The following is a 22,760-nucleotide window of genomic DNA, read 5'->3' on the forward strand; positions in this document are numbered from 1 at the left end:
AAAACCAGCTTTGTCAGCAATGGACTTTTGTGGCTTACCCTCCTTGTGAAGGGTCCTTTTATGACTGTCTTCTGCACATCTGTCCCATCAGCATCTTCCCTATGATTGTGTGCCTACTGAACCACAGTGAGACTGTTTAAAAATCTCAGAAAACTTTTGCTGTTTTTTGTGTAAGTTTATTTTAAGGTCTGACACCATGAGTTTTGCATATTGAACTTCTTCACAGTGTTCTAATTTTCTGAACCCTAATTTTGGATTTCCATTGTCTTAAGACCATAATCAATCAAAATTACAAGAAACAAAGGGTTGGAAAGTATCACTGTAAAGATTCTACATAATATACGAGTTTCACTTTCTGAGAGGACTTGCAAAAAATATTGCACTTTTACGCAAATCCCATTCTTTGAGATTTACCTGTAGGTTTGTTAACAAACCCTTAGCAAAGTACTTGAAGTAATTTTATTAAATAACTTTAATATAAGTATAAGGTTAAGTCTTAGTATTAATGTACTTAGTCTTAGACTTCTGTTTATACTTTTCAGTATTAGTCAAGTACACTTCACTATACTATTAAGTATATGAAATATAGTTTATAAAAGTTAACGTCAAGTGTATTGCTACATTTTAAGTATGGAATAAATATGCTCATGGTACACCTGAGTAAACTGTGCTTTGCTAAGAGAACATGTGAAAATAACCAGGAAGGACCTTCAAGAAACAATTTATGTTGTTCATCAGTCTTGGGAGAGTTTGAATAGAGCTTATCAAGTAATAAAGGCAAATTTAATATAATTTTAAAATAATTCATATAGTTGGCAAGATTCCCAGCAGTAAATGTCCCAAGGTCAAAGTGAACAATTATCAAGAAAAACACCAAAAAAGCCAATGAGCCAAAACATACCACAGACTGTGGGCTTTAACTGTTTAAATGTTAAACTGCCTGACATGAGAAACAAAAGGGTTTCCAGGAGGAAGATCTCTCCCATAAAGAATAGGACAGCACAAATTAGATTTGGAAAGCTTCCTCTGAATGCACCTGAAAACCTCCAAAACAATGACCTTAGGACAGATGGCACTAAAGTACAAATATCTGCTAGGCATCAAATGCACAATTTCATGGGTTTGTTGTGGTCCTTGCAGTTATTGAGTTGACCATGCAGTTTCTTGTATAACAAGTGATCAAATATGAGGCCTTTTTTCAGTTGGGTAAAACTTCAGATCAGAAAGCTTTTTTTTTTTTTGGTTTTGATTTGTAATTCTCTTGACCTAAAAGAGGATGTTTTGCTTCTAAAATTAAGGTGGAACAACATTCATAATACCCTACTCATTGAGGGAATAACATTTTATTTCAGAATTCACATCATCACTAATACAAATAATTGTGTTGTCTCCCTGTCATTAGCCAATCTCTTGCTCAGTTACTTTTCAAACAAGCTGAAACATCTTTTAAGGTTCTTAACATTTTGCTGGGGCTCAGGATACACCTAGAAAGAGTGTCAGTTTCAGTAGAAAAACAGGATTTTTTTGTTGTAGACGTCATCACATCATCCCACTCTAAGCTGCAGAAAGAAAGGGTAATACAAAGACAGAAGAAACACTTGGCTGTCCTAGTATCAAGACATTTTTCACATTACTAAAACGTGTGTAAAAAATTACAAGTCAACATAGAGCCCTAGAATGAGACTCCCTCAATGGCAGCCAGGAGGTCCGATTTCCTCTACCGTTGCAAATACAACACAACATAACAGTTTATATAGACTTTAACCTACAGGTTTTCTCTTTTTTTTCTCCTAAAACTAAAGTCTGGACTTGTCCAAAACTCAGACAAAACACCATCTGGGGGGGTCCAGCGAATGTCTGGGGTACCAGATTGTTGTGGAATCTCCTGGGGCTCGGTTTGTCTCCCAAACAGATGCCTTCAGAATCCGTCCAATCAGAATGTGGGGAGCAAGGAGGCTTGCTTTCAGGACTTGTTGCTTCCCAGCTCGGCAGGGGAGGAAGCTCCTATTAATTGCTGCCTTTTATATAGGGTGTTTGTTTGATTCTCTGCAAAGTCTACACAGATGGCAAAGACCATCAGTTAAAACCTAGCGGGTTGCAAATTTGATCAACAGATTGTGTTGTATCACGAGGAGCAGTACTACGTTGTCATAGGTGGTGATAATGTTATAGCTGATTGGGGTATAACAGCCAATAGATGCATCAAATCTTGGTGGTCAAAATGAGCTAAATACCAAACACCCCATAACTAGGGCAGGATTTTAGCATGGGCTTAACAGGAGAGGGCCACAATATACATATACTTTTATAAACATTATAGACTGTCAAGACCATGCATCTTGGGGGTGGGGGGGGGGGGGGGGGTTGGGAGACTATCTCCAGTGGTCATTGGGTGAGGGGCAGGTTAAACCCTGAACTGGTTGCTAGTCTATCATACATAGCAAAGAACCATGCATGCACACTCACACCTATGGGCAATGTAGAGTGATCAATTAAACTAACAGTCATGTTTTTGGACTGTGGGACGAAGTCGGAGTACCTGGAGAGAACCCACACATGTACAGGGGAGAACATGCCAACTCCATGCAGAAAGACATCCTGCGCACATCATTGCTAGCCCCATTCAAGACTAATAATTCTAAATTGTTTTAATTTATCAAATGTATGTAAGTATATACGATTATGCAAATCACTCGAAAAACCATGACTTCATACCCTCATCACTGATGTAACCCCTGGACCCCAAGCCCATACAACAAGCTTAAACCGGATGCCCCAAACTTTTGTTTTGAGTTAATTTAAGTCTAGCATAGACAGAAGTGGGTAGTAACTAGTTACATTTACTCAGTTACATTTTTACTTGAGTAAGTTTTTTGAACAAAATGTACTAAATGGAGTAGTTTTACTGCACCATATTTTTACCTTTATTTGAGTCATATTATTACTCAAGTATCGCTTGAGCAAATTCCTGGCTACTCTACCTACTGCGAGTAACTTCATAAATAAAGAGCATAGTTTTTTTAACCAAAGATGCGCCAGAGAGACAAAAACCTAGAGTTTATGTTAAAGTGAGATATTTGAATGTTATTTTTTATCTTCTGAGATCACTGATCCATCTGGAGGTCAAATGAATGTACAGTAAACAGTAGATATTGTCATTGGAAGTACTTTGCACTGTTCTAACGTACTGTATATATATTAACTGTAAGTATTGCTTTCAAGTTTAATGTTGAAAAACAATGGATTTAGAAAAGTGTTTCTTCTCCCTGAATTTTGTTTTGTAATTATGTTATTCTTTGTATGTTTTTCTTTTTTGTCTTTAGAATACCAAGCTTATATTTTTGTCTGTCTGATTACCTATTTTTTAAATATTAAATCATCAGTTGTTATTAGTTACTCAGTACTTGAGTAGCCTACTTACTGAATACTTTTTTACTCTTTATTGAATAATTTCATGTTGACTACTTTTTACTTTTACTTGAGTAAAAATATGTTGAAGTAGTGCTACTCTTACTTGAGTAAAATTTTTGGCTACTTTACCCACCTTTGAGCATAGTTACTACAGTATTTTGGGTAATATTTTTATATGGAAGTATGAATTTCAAAAGATTATGCTACCCTTCTGTTCCTGTTTCTGTGCCATCTATGTTGATTAGGAAACAATACAATTTTCATGATGCTAAGGCCTAGGAACCTTGCAATTGTAATAGCATTGAGTAAAACAAACTTGTGTGGGTATGACAACAAACTAAGGGACCTACATCATTCTAAATATGGTCCTGCTAATGGACTATATGATATGGCTTGCATAAGCTACATTTCTGTTGCATCGATTAATTACTGTTGCAATGAATCTGTTGACTCAAAGGGAAAGCTAACCTTTTTATAACCAAGGCTATCCTTCTGTTATATATGGAGATCAATACTACTGTCACACTTGTTCATTAAAGCCACATGCAGTGTGTCACCAAACGATTGATTCTTGTCAGTAGATAGGATCTTGTGGTCAGTCATTCAGCATGACATATCCTTTCCAGATCTCTTTCAGTGCCACATAAGGGTCACTCTAAATATGCAGTCATAGCAAATGGTATAGACTGTAAGTTAAAGGGGACCCATCATGCTTTTTAAAGTCTTCCTTTTCAAATTAAATCATTCAGTTGTGGTCTATATAATGTGGAACTGCATTGCTTTGGTCTAAATTCATTGTTACTGTGGCCCCAGAGCCCATCAGCTTTTCCTACTCAGAGGTGCGTCTGAGAGTAACTCGTCTTGGTGCTGTCTCTTTAAATGCAAAGAGACCCTTCTCACTCCACCCCCATCCAGGTCATAGAGCATTCCACTCCAACCCGTTCAGTTATTTTGTAATTTACTGGGGTATGGTGTAATGAATTGTGTGAGTTAATACACTCAACAACCAAACATCTTCACTTATCTACTTGTAGCTTTGGCATCCTTGAGCTTGGACTACAAAATCATGGTGAGAAATAATGGAGGATTTCCAAAATTGGTTAGCTGGAAGTCCATAACCTTGTTTAGCAGCTCAGCAGAAAATACTGTGACATAATTGTTCAAAAAATGTAATAGGGAATAGAGAAAACTTAACAGATAAAGATATATACGCAGCACATGGAGAGACTACATTCAACTTTTCTGCATTACTAGACTCTAGGTACACAACAAAATCTACTTAAAGTGTAACTCACCATTAAAATCAACTTTTTTGCATATAAACTGCATAAATTGGACATAGGATGGCCACTTTAATTTTATTGTGTATTTTTTTGTGAACGTGTTTAGTTCTGCAATAGTTGTCCTAAAACCACTGTGTGCTGCCCTCTTAGGGTTGAATGGTTGCTTTTGGGGTGACTGTGGCTCAATGGCTAGAGAAGTCCTCTTGCAATTGTAAGGTTGTGGGTTTGATTTTAGCTGTCCCTGTCACATGTTGATGTGCCCCCGGGCAAGACACTTTACCCCAAGATTCCTACTGATCTGTGTAGTATATGAATGTGTGCGCGTTAGTAAGTGCAACTGGGTGAATGTGGCTCCGGTGTAAATTGCTTTGAGTGGTCAGTATGACTGGAAAAGCACCATATAAGTTCAGTCCATTTATCATTGCAGTGGAATTTTCTGATTAAATGTCCGTCAAGGATTGCTATAGAGTAGGCCGATATTTTGTGCGGAAGTGTCCCACTGAACTTGACACTGCCTCTCTCTCTCCCCCGTTCAGGACCTAAAAGCTAAACCAACGTAGCATCTCCAGACCTTCTGCATTACATCAACGCACAGTCTACCGTGTATATAGCTCTAGATTCTGTATATATAGCTATTTTGTTTTGTCTGCACCATCAGCACCAAGTCCAATTCCTTGTAAGTGCAAACATACTTGGCAATAAACTTGATTCTGATTCTGAACTATGTGGCGACCCAAAAGCCCAGTTCAGATTCCAGTCTCCTTCCACCTATTGGGGTGCCGGTAAAGCCAAGCACCAAAAAAGCTTGGTTAGAGTACTAATTAAAGGTTTAGGGTCACACAACAGCATACTGTTTACAAAAGAAAAAAAGCATATACCATTGTTTGTTTTTGAGCAGTCTGACATAGCACAGTCTGTGTAATTATGAAGTTGTTGAGCAATGGGAGCCAACAATATTAAGACCATATCAGCTAAGAAGGTAAGAAGAAAACAGCACTGCTATTAACAATGGCTTTTTGTGGAGCCGGGACTGCTACTGTTGTGTGGAAAAGTCTGTGTGGATGTGTAGTGTGTAATAAGAGATAGGACAGCGATGTAAACAACGGATGAATATCTGGAGTGTTGTTATTGTACTTACAGGTGTCAAAACCCAATGAAGTACACGCTAACCAGTCTGCAAACAGTTTCTAAACTTAGCGTGATAGATAATTCGGCGAACGAAAAATTAGCACAGCAAATATCTGTTTTCGATTTAACACAGCTGTACTGCTAACATCACAACCATTCAGAAACCGTACTGCTGAGGCAATCTGGCACTGCCTCAGCAGTGCCAGATTTAGGCATCACTGATTCAGCACCTTTAGCCTGCTGCTCGAACTGATAATGCTCAGGCCTACTGGGCTCCACAAAGCGTCTGTCAACCTCTGGTGATGAGGGGGGAAAAATCCTCCACCTCAAAAGACCGCACTGTGATGAAACCACAGGTGTTGCCCTGGTCACTCCATGTTTCAATACGTTACTTTCCCTTGTCCTAACCACAGCCCCGCTTAATAACCCCCACCCCTCATCCCCTAACCACTCATCCCCACATGTAGCCCTTTCACCTCAGGGTCTTGTGGCACTGCCCACTTTAGTGGCATTTTCCAAATTGTCTGGGATTGGGGTTATGATTTTACATCGGCGTGAGTTACACTTTACAGGCTAAAAAAGTGGATTTTGCACAATATGTCCTCTTTAAAACACAAGTATTTGAATAAGCAATATCACTTCTTGAAAAATGCCCATTATAGAACAAAACAAAATATTAATTCTAAACTGATTAAAGTAATTGACACTTACTTTCCAACAAAACAAGAAAAACAAAAACATATCCTCACAGTCTATTGCAGTGTACAAAGACATGAAAACAAAAAACAAAACAAAAAAAACCCCGCAGTGATTAGTAAAAACTGCTTCTCAAACAGTTCAGTGAGCCTCTCCAGAGACGCCCAAGACAGAAATGGGGGCAACCAAAATATACTCAGGATATTCCCTGTCAGTATGAAGGCTCATGGGTAAAATGCCTGAGGTCCCAATGGTTCATCGGTGAAAGCTTGGTCAGCAACAAGGCAGCAATCACTGGCCATTCATTGCAGGTTTTGAGGTTAAAGGCTCACTCTGGGTGTTCATTATGACCATCTGGGTAGACTCCTGAAATAGAGACAAATATTAGAACTGAGATGGTGGGACAGCACAGCTCGAATCTGCAGCATGACCATTTTAGAACCGTGATGAAGTAGTACACAAATGTTGTGGGTTGGGATCGACTTACTCAAAGGATCAACTCCTTCCCTGAAAACATGTACAGACTAGATCATCATTATTGCTGTCATTGCATATGTACAGGGAAGGACTGGAACAAAAAAAACTGGCCTGTCATTCTGGACTAGACTGGCCCACCATGTTCAATAACACACACTTTTCAGTCTTTTTGGTTTCTTGAATGTGTATACTAACTGTACAACTCTCTAAGACCACATATCTTCCACATCTATGTAACAAAGAACGCTCATGATAATATCTGTCTTCCTGTTCTTGGCTCTTCACTCTGTTCTCGGAGTGGATGAGTGAGGCAGGTATAAGTAGGGAGCATGGCAGGTGAGCAGAGTTGGCACTAAGTAGTAGCAGCAGATGGAGCTGATCTGGTGCTGAGTGGTGGCTGGTAGGTGACTGAGCTGATTGGATGGTGGCTGGTGGCTGAGAGGAGTGGACCATGGAGAGGAAAAACTGTCCAGAAAAGTCCACAAATATAAAACAAAAAAAACAAAACAAAATCCTGACATTCTCTGTCTCAGTGTTCCTCTCCTCACTCTTTTCTTTAACACGTAAGGATGCAGTCAGGTTGAGAATTATTGTACTCTGTGACAAACAGAGCCACAGCTATGTTGGCATAACATTGGCAATAGACAAAATTAGGTTGTTTTAAAAGGTTGGCTTTTCTTTCATTGCAGCCTACTTTAGGCCCAGTTCCACTGGCAAACCAATGACATCGCCTGGAGGAAAAGAAGAAGAAAAAGGACACTTTCTATACCCACAGTCTATATCAGATCTGTGTATCTATCAAGGCTTTCTCTCATTTTTTCACTGAATGCTGTTATGTTCGTCTATGAAGTGTCCATCTATCCACCTCTTGTGGTACAAGCCAGTGACTGCGTTCCTTTCCAAGGCTGGTGGCCCGTCTATCTTTATAAGAGCACCCAGGGAGAGCAGCGGGGTGGTTTTGCTTTGAGCGTAGCTCAAGCACAGTCAAAGCCTCGTGCTCCCTCTGCTGACAGAGCAGCTCACAGCCTGGTAGTAAGCCCGAAATCAAACCCATAAAAATAATATCACAAAAATATATCGCTCACCCCTATTTTGAAAATGGTCATAATTCTCAGGACAAATTAAATCACTCATTTTCTTACAAAGCCATCTGATAAATTCAGGTCAGCTTCATGTATGTGTAGCTGAATCATCTAAAATCTCAGGCACTATCCATACAGAGCAGCACCGTACTCTTCATTATATTAATTCTAATATTCACTTAATGAGTAATCCTACCTGCCCACTCAGGACTAAGGTTCATGGCTGATACTTGGCGCTGTATCTCGCTTCTGACTCTGAGGGGCTACAAGACAAAAATAGTCAATAATGTGGTGCTGTAACCAACTATTATTTAAACTACATAACATTGCATTAGGCACCATACCACAAAATCCAATGACTTGAAGGGTGGTTTAGAGGCAAAGTCCAACATCTTTCCTTACCCATTACATCATCCTCATTTGACCTTTCAAACCGTGAGCCCATTTTATTGAAAAAGCTGCCAATTTTTGCACATTTAGCAGCGTCTGTTTTCAGAGCTTTCCTCTTTAATTCTAGCTTTCTCCACCACACCAACCTTGCTCTTTCTTCTCTTGAACTTTTTAAAAAACGGCATTAACCCAGAGCACTGACGTGTTATGTCAGGGTGCATCAAAAAAGAAAAAGGAGCTGCCAGTGGAGGCGGAGGCAGCCCAGGGATATGGGGCATTCCTCAAATGACGTCAAATTACTAAATTTAGAACAGGCAGTGCGTAGCAGTGTAGCGTACATGATCCACTTCAGTGTCTTGACTGAACAGCGACCCAAAAAACAAAAGAAGAGAGAGAGAACAATGACTTGCAGTCCAAATATCAGACTACCCCACCGGTCTTCCCAATTAGTCAATCTTGGCCTGCCCATGGAGGTCGCCATTTTTTCACCTGCACAATGCATGCTGGGTTAATGATGTAGTTAGGTCCTTCTGGACTGGAACCTACAGAGTTATCCGTGTTGTTTATTGTATTGCGTTTGACCGGTGTAAATTTAGACAATGCCACACTGTGTCGCTGTTGAATTTCAAAACAAAAAAAAAAACAACTAAAAAAGTGAGGTGAGTCTTAATTGCTTCCCTCATGAAAAAAAAAGCGCAATGGGAAAAGCTGTTGGAAAAACACAACTTCCGAAGAACCCACATTTGCGCTCTCGACACTTCTCCCCAAAAGACTTTGAGTCAGTTGTACTAACAAAATAGATGAAGGAGCTAACAGGTGGACGATATCCTTTGGTGCCTTGCGAGTGAAAGACTCTGGGAGAAACATCAGGGACAGGCAACACTGGAAGCCCTTTTAAATAACAAAGGTACTGCCACTGCTGCCGGTACCGAATGTGAAATCACGGACCCGACTGAAGACCAGACCCTAAACAGGTGTTAACGGACCGAAGACCGGACTGATCAGATCCTAAGAGTTATTAGACTTGAATTCGGATACAGAGTACTACTTGCCGGAATCCCACAGTCTTACGAGTGGTACGTGTCAGTCATTGTTTTATTATTATTATTATTATTATTATTATTGTTGTTGTTGTTGTTGTTGTTGTTGTTGTTGTTGTTGTCGTCGTCAATTTCAACAAGCTCCGGTTTACCGTTGCTCATTGATGTTTTGGCTGGATGTAGCTAGTGCTAGCTAAAGGACTAGGCCAATTGAGCACTTGTTAAATAGGTCAAATATCTATTTTGAATGTAAAAACAATATAGTAAAACACTTTAAGAATACTAGGCCAATTTAATTGGCCTAGCTAAAGTAATAGGTCCATTAGCTACAGTGTAATGGTTTAGGATATGTCTTTTATCCAGAATGCTTTGCAGTGTAAACGACAAGCCAACTTCCATGTAACAATATTTTATTTAAATTTACAAACACTAAACATCTTACAGTATTTTACTGTATTGTTTTTACATCTAAAATAGATATTTGACTAATAATGTCTATTGTTACAACTGATTGTGGTCACTTTAATGTGTTGTCTTAGTACTGTATGTGCTATACCAACACCAAGCAGTGCATAATTGTGTATAAGGAACATGTCATGGTTTTGAACATTTATCTGCAAACTGATATCTGATATGATATGATATGATATGTATTCAGCCTCCTGTCCCCAGAGACAAAAATGTTTAGAGCCAAGTTGTCTTATAATTTCAGATTCAAGTCTTTTACTACATGTGTCAACCACAAACCATTTATCTTTACCAACTAGCTGAGACTAAGTTAGACTACATTTAGTCTATGAGCAGCAATTTCCAAGTCCTACCAGCAATTCAGGATTTAGTTCTAGTCCTACTGTGCCATTCTGACACAAATATGTTTTGATTTATACCAAACTGTTAAAGATTGTTGTTCTCTAAAACAAAAAAAAGCACTTTAGATTTCAATATGGAAAAAAGTTTTTGTGCATAACGTGCTATTTTTTTGTTTTTTCACACACGGATATATAAAAGGCTGCATTTTATTTCAGTATTAAATGCTGTTTAAAATAACCGATTATAATTAAAAATGTCTCTGGACAATTACTGGTTGTTGATTCTCTTTATTCTGACCTTGCTAATTTTCAATTAGTGACCCCTGATCTAAACCATTCCACTGCAGCTCTTGCTGAATTTTTAAAAGAGCACATATTCTGCTTTTTAATGCCTTCCTTTTCATATTTAAATCATTCAGTTGTGTCGTTGCAGAGCAGTCCTCGCCAACCCATTCAGCCATTTTTGTAGTATACTTGGGGAAGCTGTAATGTATTGTGTAGGTAATACAACAACTGAACATTTTCACTCATCGACTTGTAGCTTCAGCTGTTATGATTCTGGCTCGACTGTCTGCCTACTCGGTCACTCTCCAGCACCATGGAAATCAATATCATCTCCTGCATCTGCTTCTCTGCCGTTAAATACCTAGGCTCCTAAGACAGCTGATCCAAGATTATTGAAAGTCTCGAGCAAGTAAACGTCCAGCGTTTTTCCCTGCCTGTCTCCAAGTCTTAACCACATCTTCACAGATTTTCCTGTCCTGCCTAGCCCCTGTCAAACATCTGCACCGCTTTCTGTTTTCTGGAAATTACCTGGATTGATATCACAACCACGAGCCTCGCCTAGCCCTTTGGATCTGTCTGCCTGCCTTGCCAACCTCCTTCAAGCCTTACCACTGTTTGCTTGCCCACACTCAGCCTCGCCAGACTAAAGAGTGCTTGCCTGCACAAGGGTTTGATTAATCATTTAAATAAACCTTTTAAAACTCAACACTGTGTCCTGCTGAATTTTGGGTTCCCAGATTTTCTTGCGCATTACATTCGGTCCCCCTGAGCTTAAACTACAAAATTGCGGAGAAAAATTAAAAATGGCAGATTTGCAAAATCGGTAAGCTAGAAATCATTCACCTTATTTAACACCTCAGAAATAAATACTGTGACGTTATTTTTCAAAAAAGTGTAACAGAGATATAGAAAACTGAATGGCCTGAAGAATATCACCCAAATAAAATATAAAAATATCTTTTCAGTACTTGGACAGACTAAATTCAACTTGTCTGCACTCCTAGAACCCCTAATTACACAACAACATGTGTTTGAGGGTTAAAAAAATGGAATATGAGCTTTTGCCTTAGTCTAAAATCTTTTGCAGCCTCTAGCAGGTCCTCTTCCATTATAACCCAGCATTTAGCTCTCTTCACATCCACATCAAGTCTGACAAGGCTAAGCAAAGTGTTTCCTCACTTCTTCATCAACATATTTCACCTTTGGAATGTTTTGGGTTTTAGATTTCTGCTATACATGTATTTAAGCCAAAAAGTTTTAATATGTTCTCGTTTGCACAGAAGACTTTTTCCCATATATTTGATTTGTTGTCCTTTCAGCCAAGTGGAATAAAATCAGACTGTTTCGGGTGCTGTGACAAGCTGCAGGCTCATTCTCCAAGGAACTATCCTACCAGAGCAGTGTGCCACTGCTATGAATCCAGGCTCTCCCCCTTCATCTTTCTCTTTGTCCGCGGACCTTGTGAAGATAAGGTCTACACCGGAGAGAAAAGGCCACCGGGGTCTGAATGGAGTTCAGAGACGAACGAACATGTACAGGCCGGGCCGAGCTAAGTACAGCCTGCTTTCTCCAACACGGGAACCTGAGCAGCTGGCTGCCATGAAATAGGCTGTTTGTAATCTTTGATAATTGCTCCCGCAGCAAACTGTGCAGAGGCCTCACAGGAAGCCTGAGGAAACCCTTCAGATCCCCACGCTCCACAGGCCAAGCGCAGCCCACTGGAGCCCGTGTAAAGCTCACCCAGATCCGTTTCCCAAACGAGGACTTTCCCCCTGAGAGCCGCTTCCTTCCCGCCGGTTCCAATTGGATGCCCACAGTCAACCGAACTGACACAGAGGTCGAGGTTCGGCAGACTTTAGCAGGGAAACTTAAATGGTTTACCTCTTTGTGTGTTTTTAAGGTTTGACTGAGGCTAATAGGCTAAGTCTTCCGCTAGCGCTCTTCAAACAAAGTTATACTGATGTGTTTTGGGTTGTGTTTTACGGTTATGACAAACTGTATTACCATAAGGATTTTGTACTCTGATGGAACATTGATGTTTGTGCTTGCCGGTCAACAAAATATAGCTTGATAGTCTTTTTAAGTGAGCGCCGAGTTGCCACTTGCAGTAGCTGCTATCAGCCTCCATTAATAACCTGCTACCACCCTAGTTAAACATAACTATGGCTTGTTTTAAACATAATGCTTGTTTTCCTATAGCTCTGCCATTGCTCGATAGTGCTATGAACATTAATACATCATTAATAGGGAACATTGAGGTGTGTGATTTGTGTAACTTTAAGAATAACCCATCAATTTCTGACCGATCGTCCGCTATAGCGCCCTTTAGCTTCCTAAGTTACCAATTTAAGTCTTAATTATTTCCAGTAAAAATTATTACATTAATGAAAATTAAGTGTCATGGAGGTTATTGATTTTTATTTGGCAAATCATTATTTAAAATTTTATTTCCTCAAATAATCTTTTATCTAACCTGGAGTTGCATTGTGAATGGGTTGAATATATATCAGATGTTGTTCTAAATTAGTGAAGTTAATTCAACCTTATTCCATATTCTTTAAGATGAACTTTGGTTCTCCAATTTGGATCTGCAATGAACCCAAGATTCACTGAGTCAATCTGATGATGGTGGTTTTCAACTATCTTTATTTGTCCTATTGATCTTTTGTGTGTACATAGTTCCTTAGTTTCTTTATCTTTAATTTTTTTGCTCAGTAGTTTTAGTTACGTTACACAAGCCCAGTAGAGAGGATTTGCTGATTGAAATATAGGGTTAATTCAGATATGCAACATTCTATAATGGTGTTCACTGGATGTTCATTTTATTTCTGTCAATAAATTCTTGAACTTGAAGAGAAGTTGTCGCTCATTTATTCCATCTGTGTGCAGAGTTTGCTGTTAAAAGAACGTCAGTGTTCGGATCACCCTTTCAACTATTGTCCTGATATCAGCTGTTAGGGCTGATATTCAGCGGACAATAGGGTTATTTAATAAACATGAAATAACTTAAAGGAGCTATAAGCAAGATATTTACCGTAAAATCAATCTAAATCATGCTCACTTGTCACCCCAGATAGTAGTAACATTCCCTATAAATAATTGGTCCTCTCCATCAACAATGTCATTATTCTCCTTTCAAACCTAGAAGTACGGTCAGGAACTACTTCGGTTCAGAGTGTAGCCCATGTTTACTTCCTGGTTCCTGAACCAATCATATGAAAGTTCCCAGGGTTCCCAAAATAGAGTGCAGCATTTGGTATTTTATTTTGGTAAAAGAGTGGCAGCCTGCAAACACGGAAGCCAGTAAGACAAGCGTATACCACTAATAGCGGTCACAACAAAAAAATATCCCACCCGAGTTGTGGATGGCTGCAGCTTCTCCAGAGTTACCATGGGCTTCATGATTGCTTCTCTGGATATTGCTCTTTTTACCAAACGTATCTGGTTAGACCACGTCTTGGTAGGTTTCTATTCTCTTTCTATTTTCTGTTGATGGACTGAACAGCACTCAACTAAATGCTGAAAGCATTGGATGTTGTTTCATCACCTAACCCTGATTAAAACGTTACCATAAACCTGACCTTCCTCCTCAGTGTCTTGGTCTTTATGACGCTGCTTCTTCACTGACCTCCAACAAACTTCTGAGGCTTTCACAAAGCAGATCTGGTTTCATGCAGAATGAATAACCCACTACTAATATGATGATGGTTTCTTGAGATGTTTGGTTGCACTGGATTTTACTTAGGGGTTTAAGACTAAATAGGACTAAATACAGATAGTTCTTTCTAAAATAAATTGAAAACCTGCTTTTCATTTTCTTTTTACTTCACAATTATGCACTACTTTGCGCTTGTTTTTACATTTATTATGAAAATGTTGTAGTTGTAATGTGACAAAACAGGGGTATTAATATTACTTTCCCAAGATGTAAACAAATAGTTAAGATTTTCCTCTTTGCCCCAGTTTGTCTTAATTGACTATAACCCCAGAGAATCTTGAAGCATGTTTGAATCCTGCTCAAGTATTTCATCTAACACGGGAAGAGGTTTAAATTTTTAAGTGAAGCAGGAAGCTGTGTTCCATATTTCATGTGAATATTTCTCACATGAAAATGTTTCTTTGGATCCATGCCATTTTCCAGTGCTGAACTGTTTTAATTCAGAATCATGGCTGTTTCAAAGGTTTTAAGTGCCTAATGTTGGCTTTTAAAAGTAATTCAGTACATAAAGCATTATCTTTAACTGATCTTCATTTTTAAGGGTAGTAAATCCTCTACGTTACATGTGTCAAACTCAAGGCCCGCGGGCTGAATCCGGCCCGTCAAGGCAATTTATCCGGCCCTCAAGAGCCGGAAAGGGCATATTATGTCATAAAGTAGAGGCCTATATCCTTTTAAATTGTATAAAGTGGCTGAAACTGTGCCTCCTGTTGTGAATGTTTTTTTTTAAACTGTGTAGTGACAGCATCCTGCCATTAGATGTTGTTTTTTCCAGAACACATTGAAACAACCCAGAAATGTCCAAAAAGAGAAAAAGTGATGCAGAACGTTTAAAGTTTAACTTACGTCAATATCATATTGTTGCAGATAAACTTCTCAGATGGCCCTAAGGGTGCTAATTTCATTTTTTTACTGTGAATGTTTTACATTTTCTATGTGAACTGGAATGAAATTATGAAATATTATATAGGTGCAACCGGCCCTTTTAATGACTTAATGATGCCAACGTGGCCCAGTATAGAAATGAGTTTGACACCCCTGCTCTACGTGATGAAATTTCCTGATTTTACCACAGAAAGCATTCTGAACTGTTGACCAAATCTGTGGTCCTAAGAACTGCAGGTAATATTCCATGTGTGTGCTTGTAGTGACATTTAATGTTTGTTTTTCAATTTTTTTACCTGCTGTATTTAGATTTTTCTATCTTGCTGATGTTTCATACAGTTTTCCAACTTTCAAAAGTCTTCATTGAACAAATAAGCCAATCTATGTAATTCATTTTAATTGCTTTTACCCACTTAGACTTAAACAAACCAATTGATCTTTTTGGTGGTGGAGGTGTACCTAAAGAGATCACACACATGCATAGCAAATACAGGCAAGATGTAAAATGCAACATGTGGGGTTTCCAAGCTAGGTTCTCATTACTGCAAGGGTGTTGTGTAGGCTCTATACACTTTCTCATTGACAATAAGAACATAATTTACCTTCTCATTGTTCTGTCTGGTCCCCACTGGTTCTGTAATTGTAGTACCATTCTCTTTGGAGCAGCAAAGCACTTTCTTGAAGCTCTGCTTGAAGTTGTGAGACAGGAACCCGTAAAGGACTGGGTTGGCACAGGAGTTGACGTAGGTGAGGATGATCAGGGAAAAGTAGACAGCGGTAGTGATTTCGTTCTCGGGTATGAAATGAAACAAATTCACAATGTTGGCAGTAAAAAAGGGCAGCCAACAGAGTATAAAAACCACCACGATGATCACCACCATGCGCGTCACCTTGCGCTCTGACTTGCGCCGCTTAGTCTGGCCTGCACGCACGCCTGCAGACTTCACCTGAGAGAGAAAAGGTGTTATGAGACTTTGAGAAGGTATTTCAACCTTTTACCAACTTAAGATAAAGGGGAGATTTACATATTGAATTACCTTGATGACAATCAGGAGATAGCAGAGGCAGATGACAACCAAAGGGCCAAAAAACCCCATGATTGATGTGTACAGGATAAAAACAACGGACCACACGCCCGGAGGCCCAGGCCAGCTTATGTTGCAGGTGTTAGTGTCTTCCTGCACTTGTGTAAAAATGATAACCGGCAACACCATCAGGAGGGAAACAACCCACACCAGGCCACTGAAAATCTTGGCCATCCGTGGCTTTCGCCATTTGGTGCTACGAATGGGATAAACCACAGCAAGGAAGCGGTCAATGCTCATCAGCGTCAGGCAGAAGGTGGAGGCGAACTGGCTCATGCCGTCAGAAGTCATGACCACCTTGCAGAGAAAATCTCCATATGGCCAATAGGAGAGCACACCAGTGGTCCCTATGAAGGGGATCCCCAAGATGTAGAGTTCATCCGCCACAGCTAAATTCAGGATGTACATGTTGGTTACTGTCTTCATCTTGCTGTATCGGGCAACTACATAGATAACTAATGCGTTACCCAAGAAACCCACAACGAAGACAATAGTGTAGAGTACTGCAGTAACCTCATTGGGGAAATGTGAGGTTCTGTTGGTGCTGCTGGTATTGTCAGACATTGTTGTCCCATTGTTGTCGTTCATGTTGAAGGAGGAAGTGCTGATGTCCATCGGTTTATGGTGGATTAGCTTAAGAGAGAAAACACATAAGTCAAGTTAATATCCATGCTCCACCTGCAGCCATTACCAAGAAAGAAAAACAATCCATAACATTCTGACTGTTTGAGTATTCTGTGAAATCCTAGTTCAGGGAACAATTGTTACGTCGCGCTACTGCTTCTCGCACAGTCGACACAACACGGGTGTGTATGGCGATCTCTGGGCAAGAGGCCCATATTTACCAAGAGAGGACAGAAACTTTCCAGTGAAACGGTCTGGGAACATGGCCAACATGCAGTTTCTTATAAAGGGAAATTGCCCTTTGTAGGAGAAAGATATCAGTTAAAACGTTTTATTAACACTTTCATTGAGCTACGTGTCAACAATGGGGGCAGAGATAAAACAGAAACGTGGGAAGGGGTTTGAGATTTGGAAAACTTAATGAGATTTTTATGTCAACACTAACATTATCAGTGATGATCAAACGGTCTCCTTAAATTACAGTGTCATAAAATACATTGTGTGTTCAACATATTTGGACATGTGCATATTAATGTATAATGAAATGATTTTATCACAACTGAGAAATTCAGGTAATATAAATAAACAAAAAATAAAAAATAAAAAATGTATTCCCGCTCAAAATAAAAACTAAACTATTGTTGTTTTTCCTCATTTTGAAGGGGGTTTAAATCTCAAAAATCGAATTTGTTGTTGTTCTGACCATTGAAGTGAATGCAAACACTATGGTCAGATTGAACAAGCTGCCTGAGACCTTCAGAAAGATGATCATTGCATAACTTGCATTGTTTATGAATCCGGTAATGGATGTACAGAGGTCTACAAAACAGGATATTTCAAATAGTCTCCAGGAGGAAAACACTCAAAAGAATTGCCACCATGTTCAGATCTAGCCGTTCCAGGAAGCTCAGCATCAAAACAGACTGCAAGATGCTAAAAGAAATCTCCAAAAACATTAAAAATTTATCATGGAATCGCCTGTTGTTTCGTGTAACTGTTGACATCAAAGTACATGCATGTGCAATCAGAAAGGAACTGCACACTTTTAACTTCCCTGGCAGATGTGCAGATGGAAACCTTGTTCTTTAAGAAAAAACATGAAAGTCAGACTGACATTTGCCAAAGTGGACGTAAGCTAAGACCCAAATCTGTGGAATGAAATGAAAACTAAATAATTTGGACTTAACAACAGAGGACATGTTTGTCATAAACCAAATTTCATTTGCATTCCTGGAAATTGCTTCAACCTGAGAGTGACCCAAGCATACCAGGTAATCCACCAAGGACCAGCTAAGAATTACACAGAATGTCCTGTGCAGAGTCAAAGCCCAGCCAATGAGGTGATGTGGTGTGACGGTTCAAACACCTCACAGCAGAAAGTGAGGAGTGGCTCACGTTCTTAGGCTGATGTCAGAGACAGAATAGAACTACAAGAAGCATCTCTCTAAAGTTTTTTCAGTCTTTTTCCCCATGTTAGACTTCACATTTCTTATGTTAGTTTCCTCTGGGGAGAAATCTAAAAGACATATATTTATAAAGATTTCTTTTAAAGGGAACATAGGGGTGTCCCAATGTTTTCACATGACTACATGCTCTGGTTAGGGAAATGTCTTATTTGTCTAATGTCTAATTGTGCCAAGAAATTGTAATAGTTTAACTATCAGCTTTGGTATTTCATATTTCAAAATGTGAAATACGTTTGTGAGATTTGTTTCCAGTTTTCAAAGCTATTTTTTGTATTCTTATCAATATTACAAATATTACTATAATACATGGAAAATGTTTGAAAAGGTACATGGGACTAATAAGTTAAAATTATTTTATTATTAGCTCAATATAAGAAGACAGAACCAAATCCCTGGCCATGTCAGCCACTTCCAGCTTTTAGCTTGCAAAGTTGAGTTCATATTCAACTCTGTAGACAATATTTCTGCATTGCTTAGTATGAGATAATGTAAAAGGATTGGCAAGTCATTGCTATAACATTGCATAGTATTTAGGTAACTGTGCAGTATATGTAATGTTTGAATTGTGAAACATGTCACAGAGAGAAACAGTTCTTACTCTGTTGTTTTTTGGGGTGTCAAATGCATCTGTTTTTCAAAATGATGTTATAGTTTTGTTCCAGATACCCACATCTTTCAAAAAGTTTCACTTTTGTCTCATGGGTCGACATCATATTTTCTATAAAGTCTTGGGGATCATCAAGACTTTTTGTTTTTATTTTTCAAAAAGTGAAATGGGCCTTTGAGTCTATTTTAGTCAGCACTGGGTTTCACATCTGGACTCTCCAGTGGAAGGCCATTTTTTCAGTCTTTCTTATCATTAAAAGATGAACGCTGAGCTTAGCTAGTAAGTGCAGCCAATTAGATGCATTATATGTTGTTTTTCTCCTCGTTAAGTCATCAGTGTGCTCATTTTTAACCAGCATCTCTTGGGAAGTTTCACCACTAGTCCATGTTTTCTCCATTTATGGGTAACCGTCCTGATTGTGGTTTGACAGACTCCCAAAAGCTTAGAACCACATTTGTAACCATTTTGAGAACGACTGATAAATATGTTGCTTTTGGAGATTTACTATCAACTATATGTTGCCAGACAAGTACTGTTTAAGGGATTTCTCAAATGTACAGGGGAATCACAATCAATTTATTGAACAAGGGATGGGGTAGTCAGACAGCAAATTTTCCTTTTTTGAATAAGATCTTATGAAAAGTGCATTTTGAATTTACACATGTTATCATTCTCTAAATTTTAAAAGTTAATTTGATGATCTGAAACATAAAAAGCAAAACAGAGACAATCTGAAAGGAGGCTAAAACTCTTTCATTACACTGCAAGCTAATAATTTCCTGTATACCTTCCTTTGCTCTGTTGTACCTTCATACATCTTAGACTATTACACATTTCCATTAAAAGGCCCAAAATGCTATCATTCGTCAGTTACTCTACTGTGGGTGTAAGCTGTTATGCGTTTGAAGAAAATGTGTGAAACATTTACCGTTTACAACAATGAGGACATCATCAATGTGCACGATCCATCACGAAAGACTCGAATCCTAAAGGATGGGAAAATCCTGAAGATATTTCGGTTCGATTCTTTTGTGGTTAAATCTAAGATTGACTGTCGCTTCATGATTGCTCAGTATGAGGGATTGCTGCAAAGCCATGGACAGTGCAGACGACTCTCCCTGTGGCTCTACGCTTCTCCAGGAGTGAATGCTGCTTGTTAAGTCTTGATGCAATCAACTGAGTTCCCCTATATAGGACATTTTTTGACCAATCTGTATAATCTGACCCAATCTGTACAATCTGATACAACTTGACTTTGGAAAGTGCCTTGAGGGATGACATGTTTCATGAATTGGTGCTATATAAATAAAATTCAATTGAATTGAATTGAATCAGTGCTTTGACAGGAACTCAATCAGCTAAATGTGTTCACACAACGTGAAATGCCAAACCTGCAGACATTACGTTAATCTGTGCTGTCATTAAGACAACAACCGCTGTGAATCTCGCTTGCCCTAAAACGACCATAATCATATTAGTGTCAGTTGATGGACAGCAACCTTAGAGCCCCTGCCATCAGCGCCAGGCCACCCACACACATAACGCTGAGGCGGCTGCAGCTAATGGAGAGCCGGGTGGTTAATTGTCAGATGTCAAACGTTGCAACCCGAGGCTGTGATGATGTGTTGGGCAAATAAATGCCTTGACGTGAGGACTCGCTGAACCGCGCTCCAAAACACGGGAGTGACGCGCGGCCCGCAGCGCAGTGTTGGGACAACACAATCAGCCCCTGTCCCCCACAGGCTGCGCGGGGCTTTTGACATTTCTGTCCACTAAACCCTAATTGGCAAAGCCCACAGTTTTAAATATCAATTGGTGATCGCTCACGTGCCTGCCTGGTGGGATTGTGTACACACAAAACCGTGGTTTATACCGGTTTCGTACCGTCTCCTGGGAAATAAACGACGGAAATAAGTTTTTTTTTTTTTTTTTTTTTTTTTTTTTTTTTAAATCAGGGTAAATGGTTACATCTGTAGGACGAAAATAAACTGTGCGGTTATAGCGTGGGAATGACACGATATATCAATGTATTTGGTTGACATTTCTGGAAACCAAATAAAGAACATTATCTGTTTACAGATACTGTTCAATCAGACGCCTAGTTTTACCTGGTTTATTTTCATTTACCATTATCACATTCATAGGCTACTTCGGCATATTTGTAATGCGAAAAAACCCGCGAGCAAATGTGGTAATTGGGCATCTTCGCTGCTTGATTTACACTGGCAACATGTATCACATCCAATTCGTCATTTTATTTCCGCGTCTTGGTTACCCGTGAGGTTTAGATTTCACCTCCAAGTATATATATATATATATATATATATATATATATATATATATATATATATATATATATATATATATATATATATATATATATATATATATAATGCCGTGTGTAGACGATCCAACATTACCTGATCGCTTCAGCGCAACTTTCCACTATCCAGAGAGGTGATTCCCGTCTCCTGCGCTCATGGATTGATAGAATCGTCCACCCTAAATCCACTTCTTTCCAGATCCCAATTACAAACACCACCCAACTTATAAGTTTTCTCTCATTTTTATGGATTTTGTTTAAATGGGTCGCATATCCATGTCGACATGCTCAACGCACACAGACACATAGAAAAAAAAACGTTATCAACAACGTATCGTATCTGAGCTTAAAAGTTCATCAGCAAAACAAATCCAGTGCGCTCCTCCGATGATGGGAAGCCTCTGTCCAGCGGGAGCGCTTTCTCTGTTTAAGTGTGGGGAAAACGTCATGCGGCGTTTGGACGTGAAAGTCCCGCCCACGACCGGTTGTCAACACCTCCGAGAGCAGTTACTGGTGTAAATAAAATGACTCTAAGAGTTTTCTTGCCTCTCCAGCCACCCACTGGAATACACGATTCAGTCAGATATGAATAGATGAGTCTAGGTCCTGGAGGTTCTTGGGAAAAAAAAAAAAAAAAGATAATGGAGAGTGAACTGTGAGAACAGACAGGCAGGATGGGGATTTAATGGTTATTGTCTGGGAAAGCTCAAGCCATTAGTTTTATGTTGCCCTCATGCCTGTCCATGCAGCATTAACAACAGGCGGCCGCACATACAGGCAAACGAAATGCTCTCCTCATCTCCCCGTTTTGTAGACACGTCAGTGTCCTCCCCTTCAAATGCACTATAGAAGGGACAGTAGGAAGTTGAGGATGCCGTATGATTTATGGAGCTCAGATGAAGACATTTATGAGGTTTTACATCATAGTCTTGCACTGATGAAACAGCCGTGGCTCCCTGGGTAATGATTTGGCACAGTGTTACCTGAATTTCTGTAGGTGCAAAGAGAACAACATGGTGGTCTAAATTCTGAAAACTGGTGTTTTCTCTTGGACTTGATCAGGTCTACAGAGACCTCTTGGCTGCATGAAATCAGACCCTGTTTTACTCAGCTATTAAACAGTAAAAATAGCAAGGGAATTAGGGGTTTCAACTTAACTAATTTGATCAATCAAAGTCTATTAGTGGGTTTGCAGAAGTTTATTCAATAGAGAAACCACAAGTTCCTCTCACCGGCGTTACAATGGGAGACCAAAGGTATTCCCAGGCCAGAGGAGATAAATCAAATTATGCCTCAAGCAAGTTCCAGTTCGACCCAGGGGTCCCTTCACCGTGGGAGGCACCAAGAAGAAGAACCTTCAAAGGAAAGAGCAAACTAAGTGTCCTTAGCTCATCTTAGTCCTTTAAATGCAGAGCAGCAGCTCCTCATTCTTTTGGTCATAATCTAGATAT

At 39.3% G+C, this 22,760-nt stretch overlaps 1 protein-coding gene across 1 annotated transcript; it reads right to left on the reverse strand.

The window, feature by feature from the left end:
• Nucleotides 1-5,453: 5,453 nt before the first annotated feature.
• LOC118566363 (somatostatin receptor type 5-like) lies at nt 5,454-21,709 on the reverse strand. The gene is made up of 4 exons (XM_036148188.1): nt 21,407-21,709; nt 16,242-16,922; nt 15,807-16,151; nt 5,454-6,884 (listed from the first exon to the last, which is right to left on the reverse strand). The coding sequence occupies exons 2-4, from the start codon at nt 16,902-16,904 to the stop codon at nt 6,810-6,812; spliced, it is 1,083 nt and encodes a 360-aa protein (XP_036004081.1). The 5' UTR covers nt 16,905-16,922; nt 21,407-21,709; the 3' UTR covers nt 5,454-6,809.
• Nucleotides 21,710-22,760: the final 1,051 nt, after the last annotated feature.

This window comes from Fundulus heteroclitus, chromosome 16, assembly GCF_011125445.2.
Source record: "Fundulus heteroclitus isolate FHET01 chromosome 16, MU-UCD_Fhet_4.1, whole genome shotgun sequence".
Classification (NCBI taxonomy): domain Eukaryota; kingdom Metazoa; phylum Chordata; class Actinopteri; order Cyprinodontiformes; family Fundulidae; genus Fundulus; species Fundulus heteroclitus.

What these genes read in the sequence shown, in the direction of transcription:
- LOC118566363 (XM_036148188.1), bottom strand. Translation starts at nt 16,904, where the DNA reads ATGGACATCAGCACTTCCTCCTTCAACATGAACGACAACAATGGGACA. An exon ending in ATCTCCTGATTGTCATCAAG is followed by an intron (nt 16,152 to 16,241) that starts GTAATTCAATAT and finishes TTTCTCTCTCAG; the next exon opens with GTGAAGTCTGCAGGCGTGCG. An exon ending in CCAGACAGAACAATGAGAAG is followed by an intron (nt 6,885 to 15,806) that starts GTAAATTATGTT and finishes TCTCTATTTCAG; the next exon opens with GAGTCTACCCAGATGGTCAT.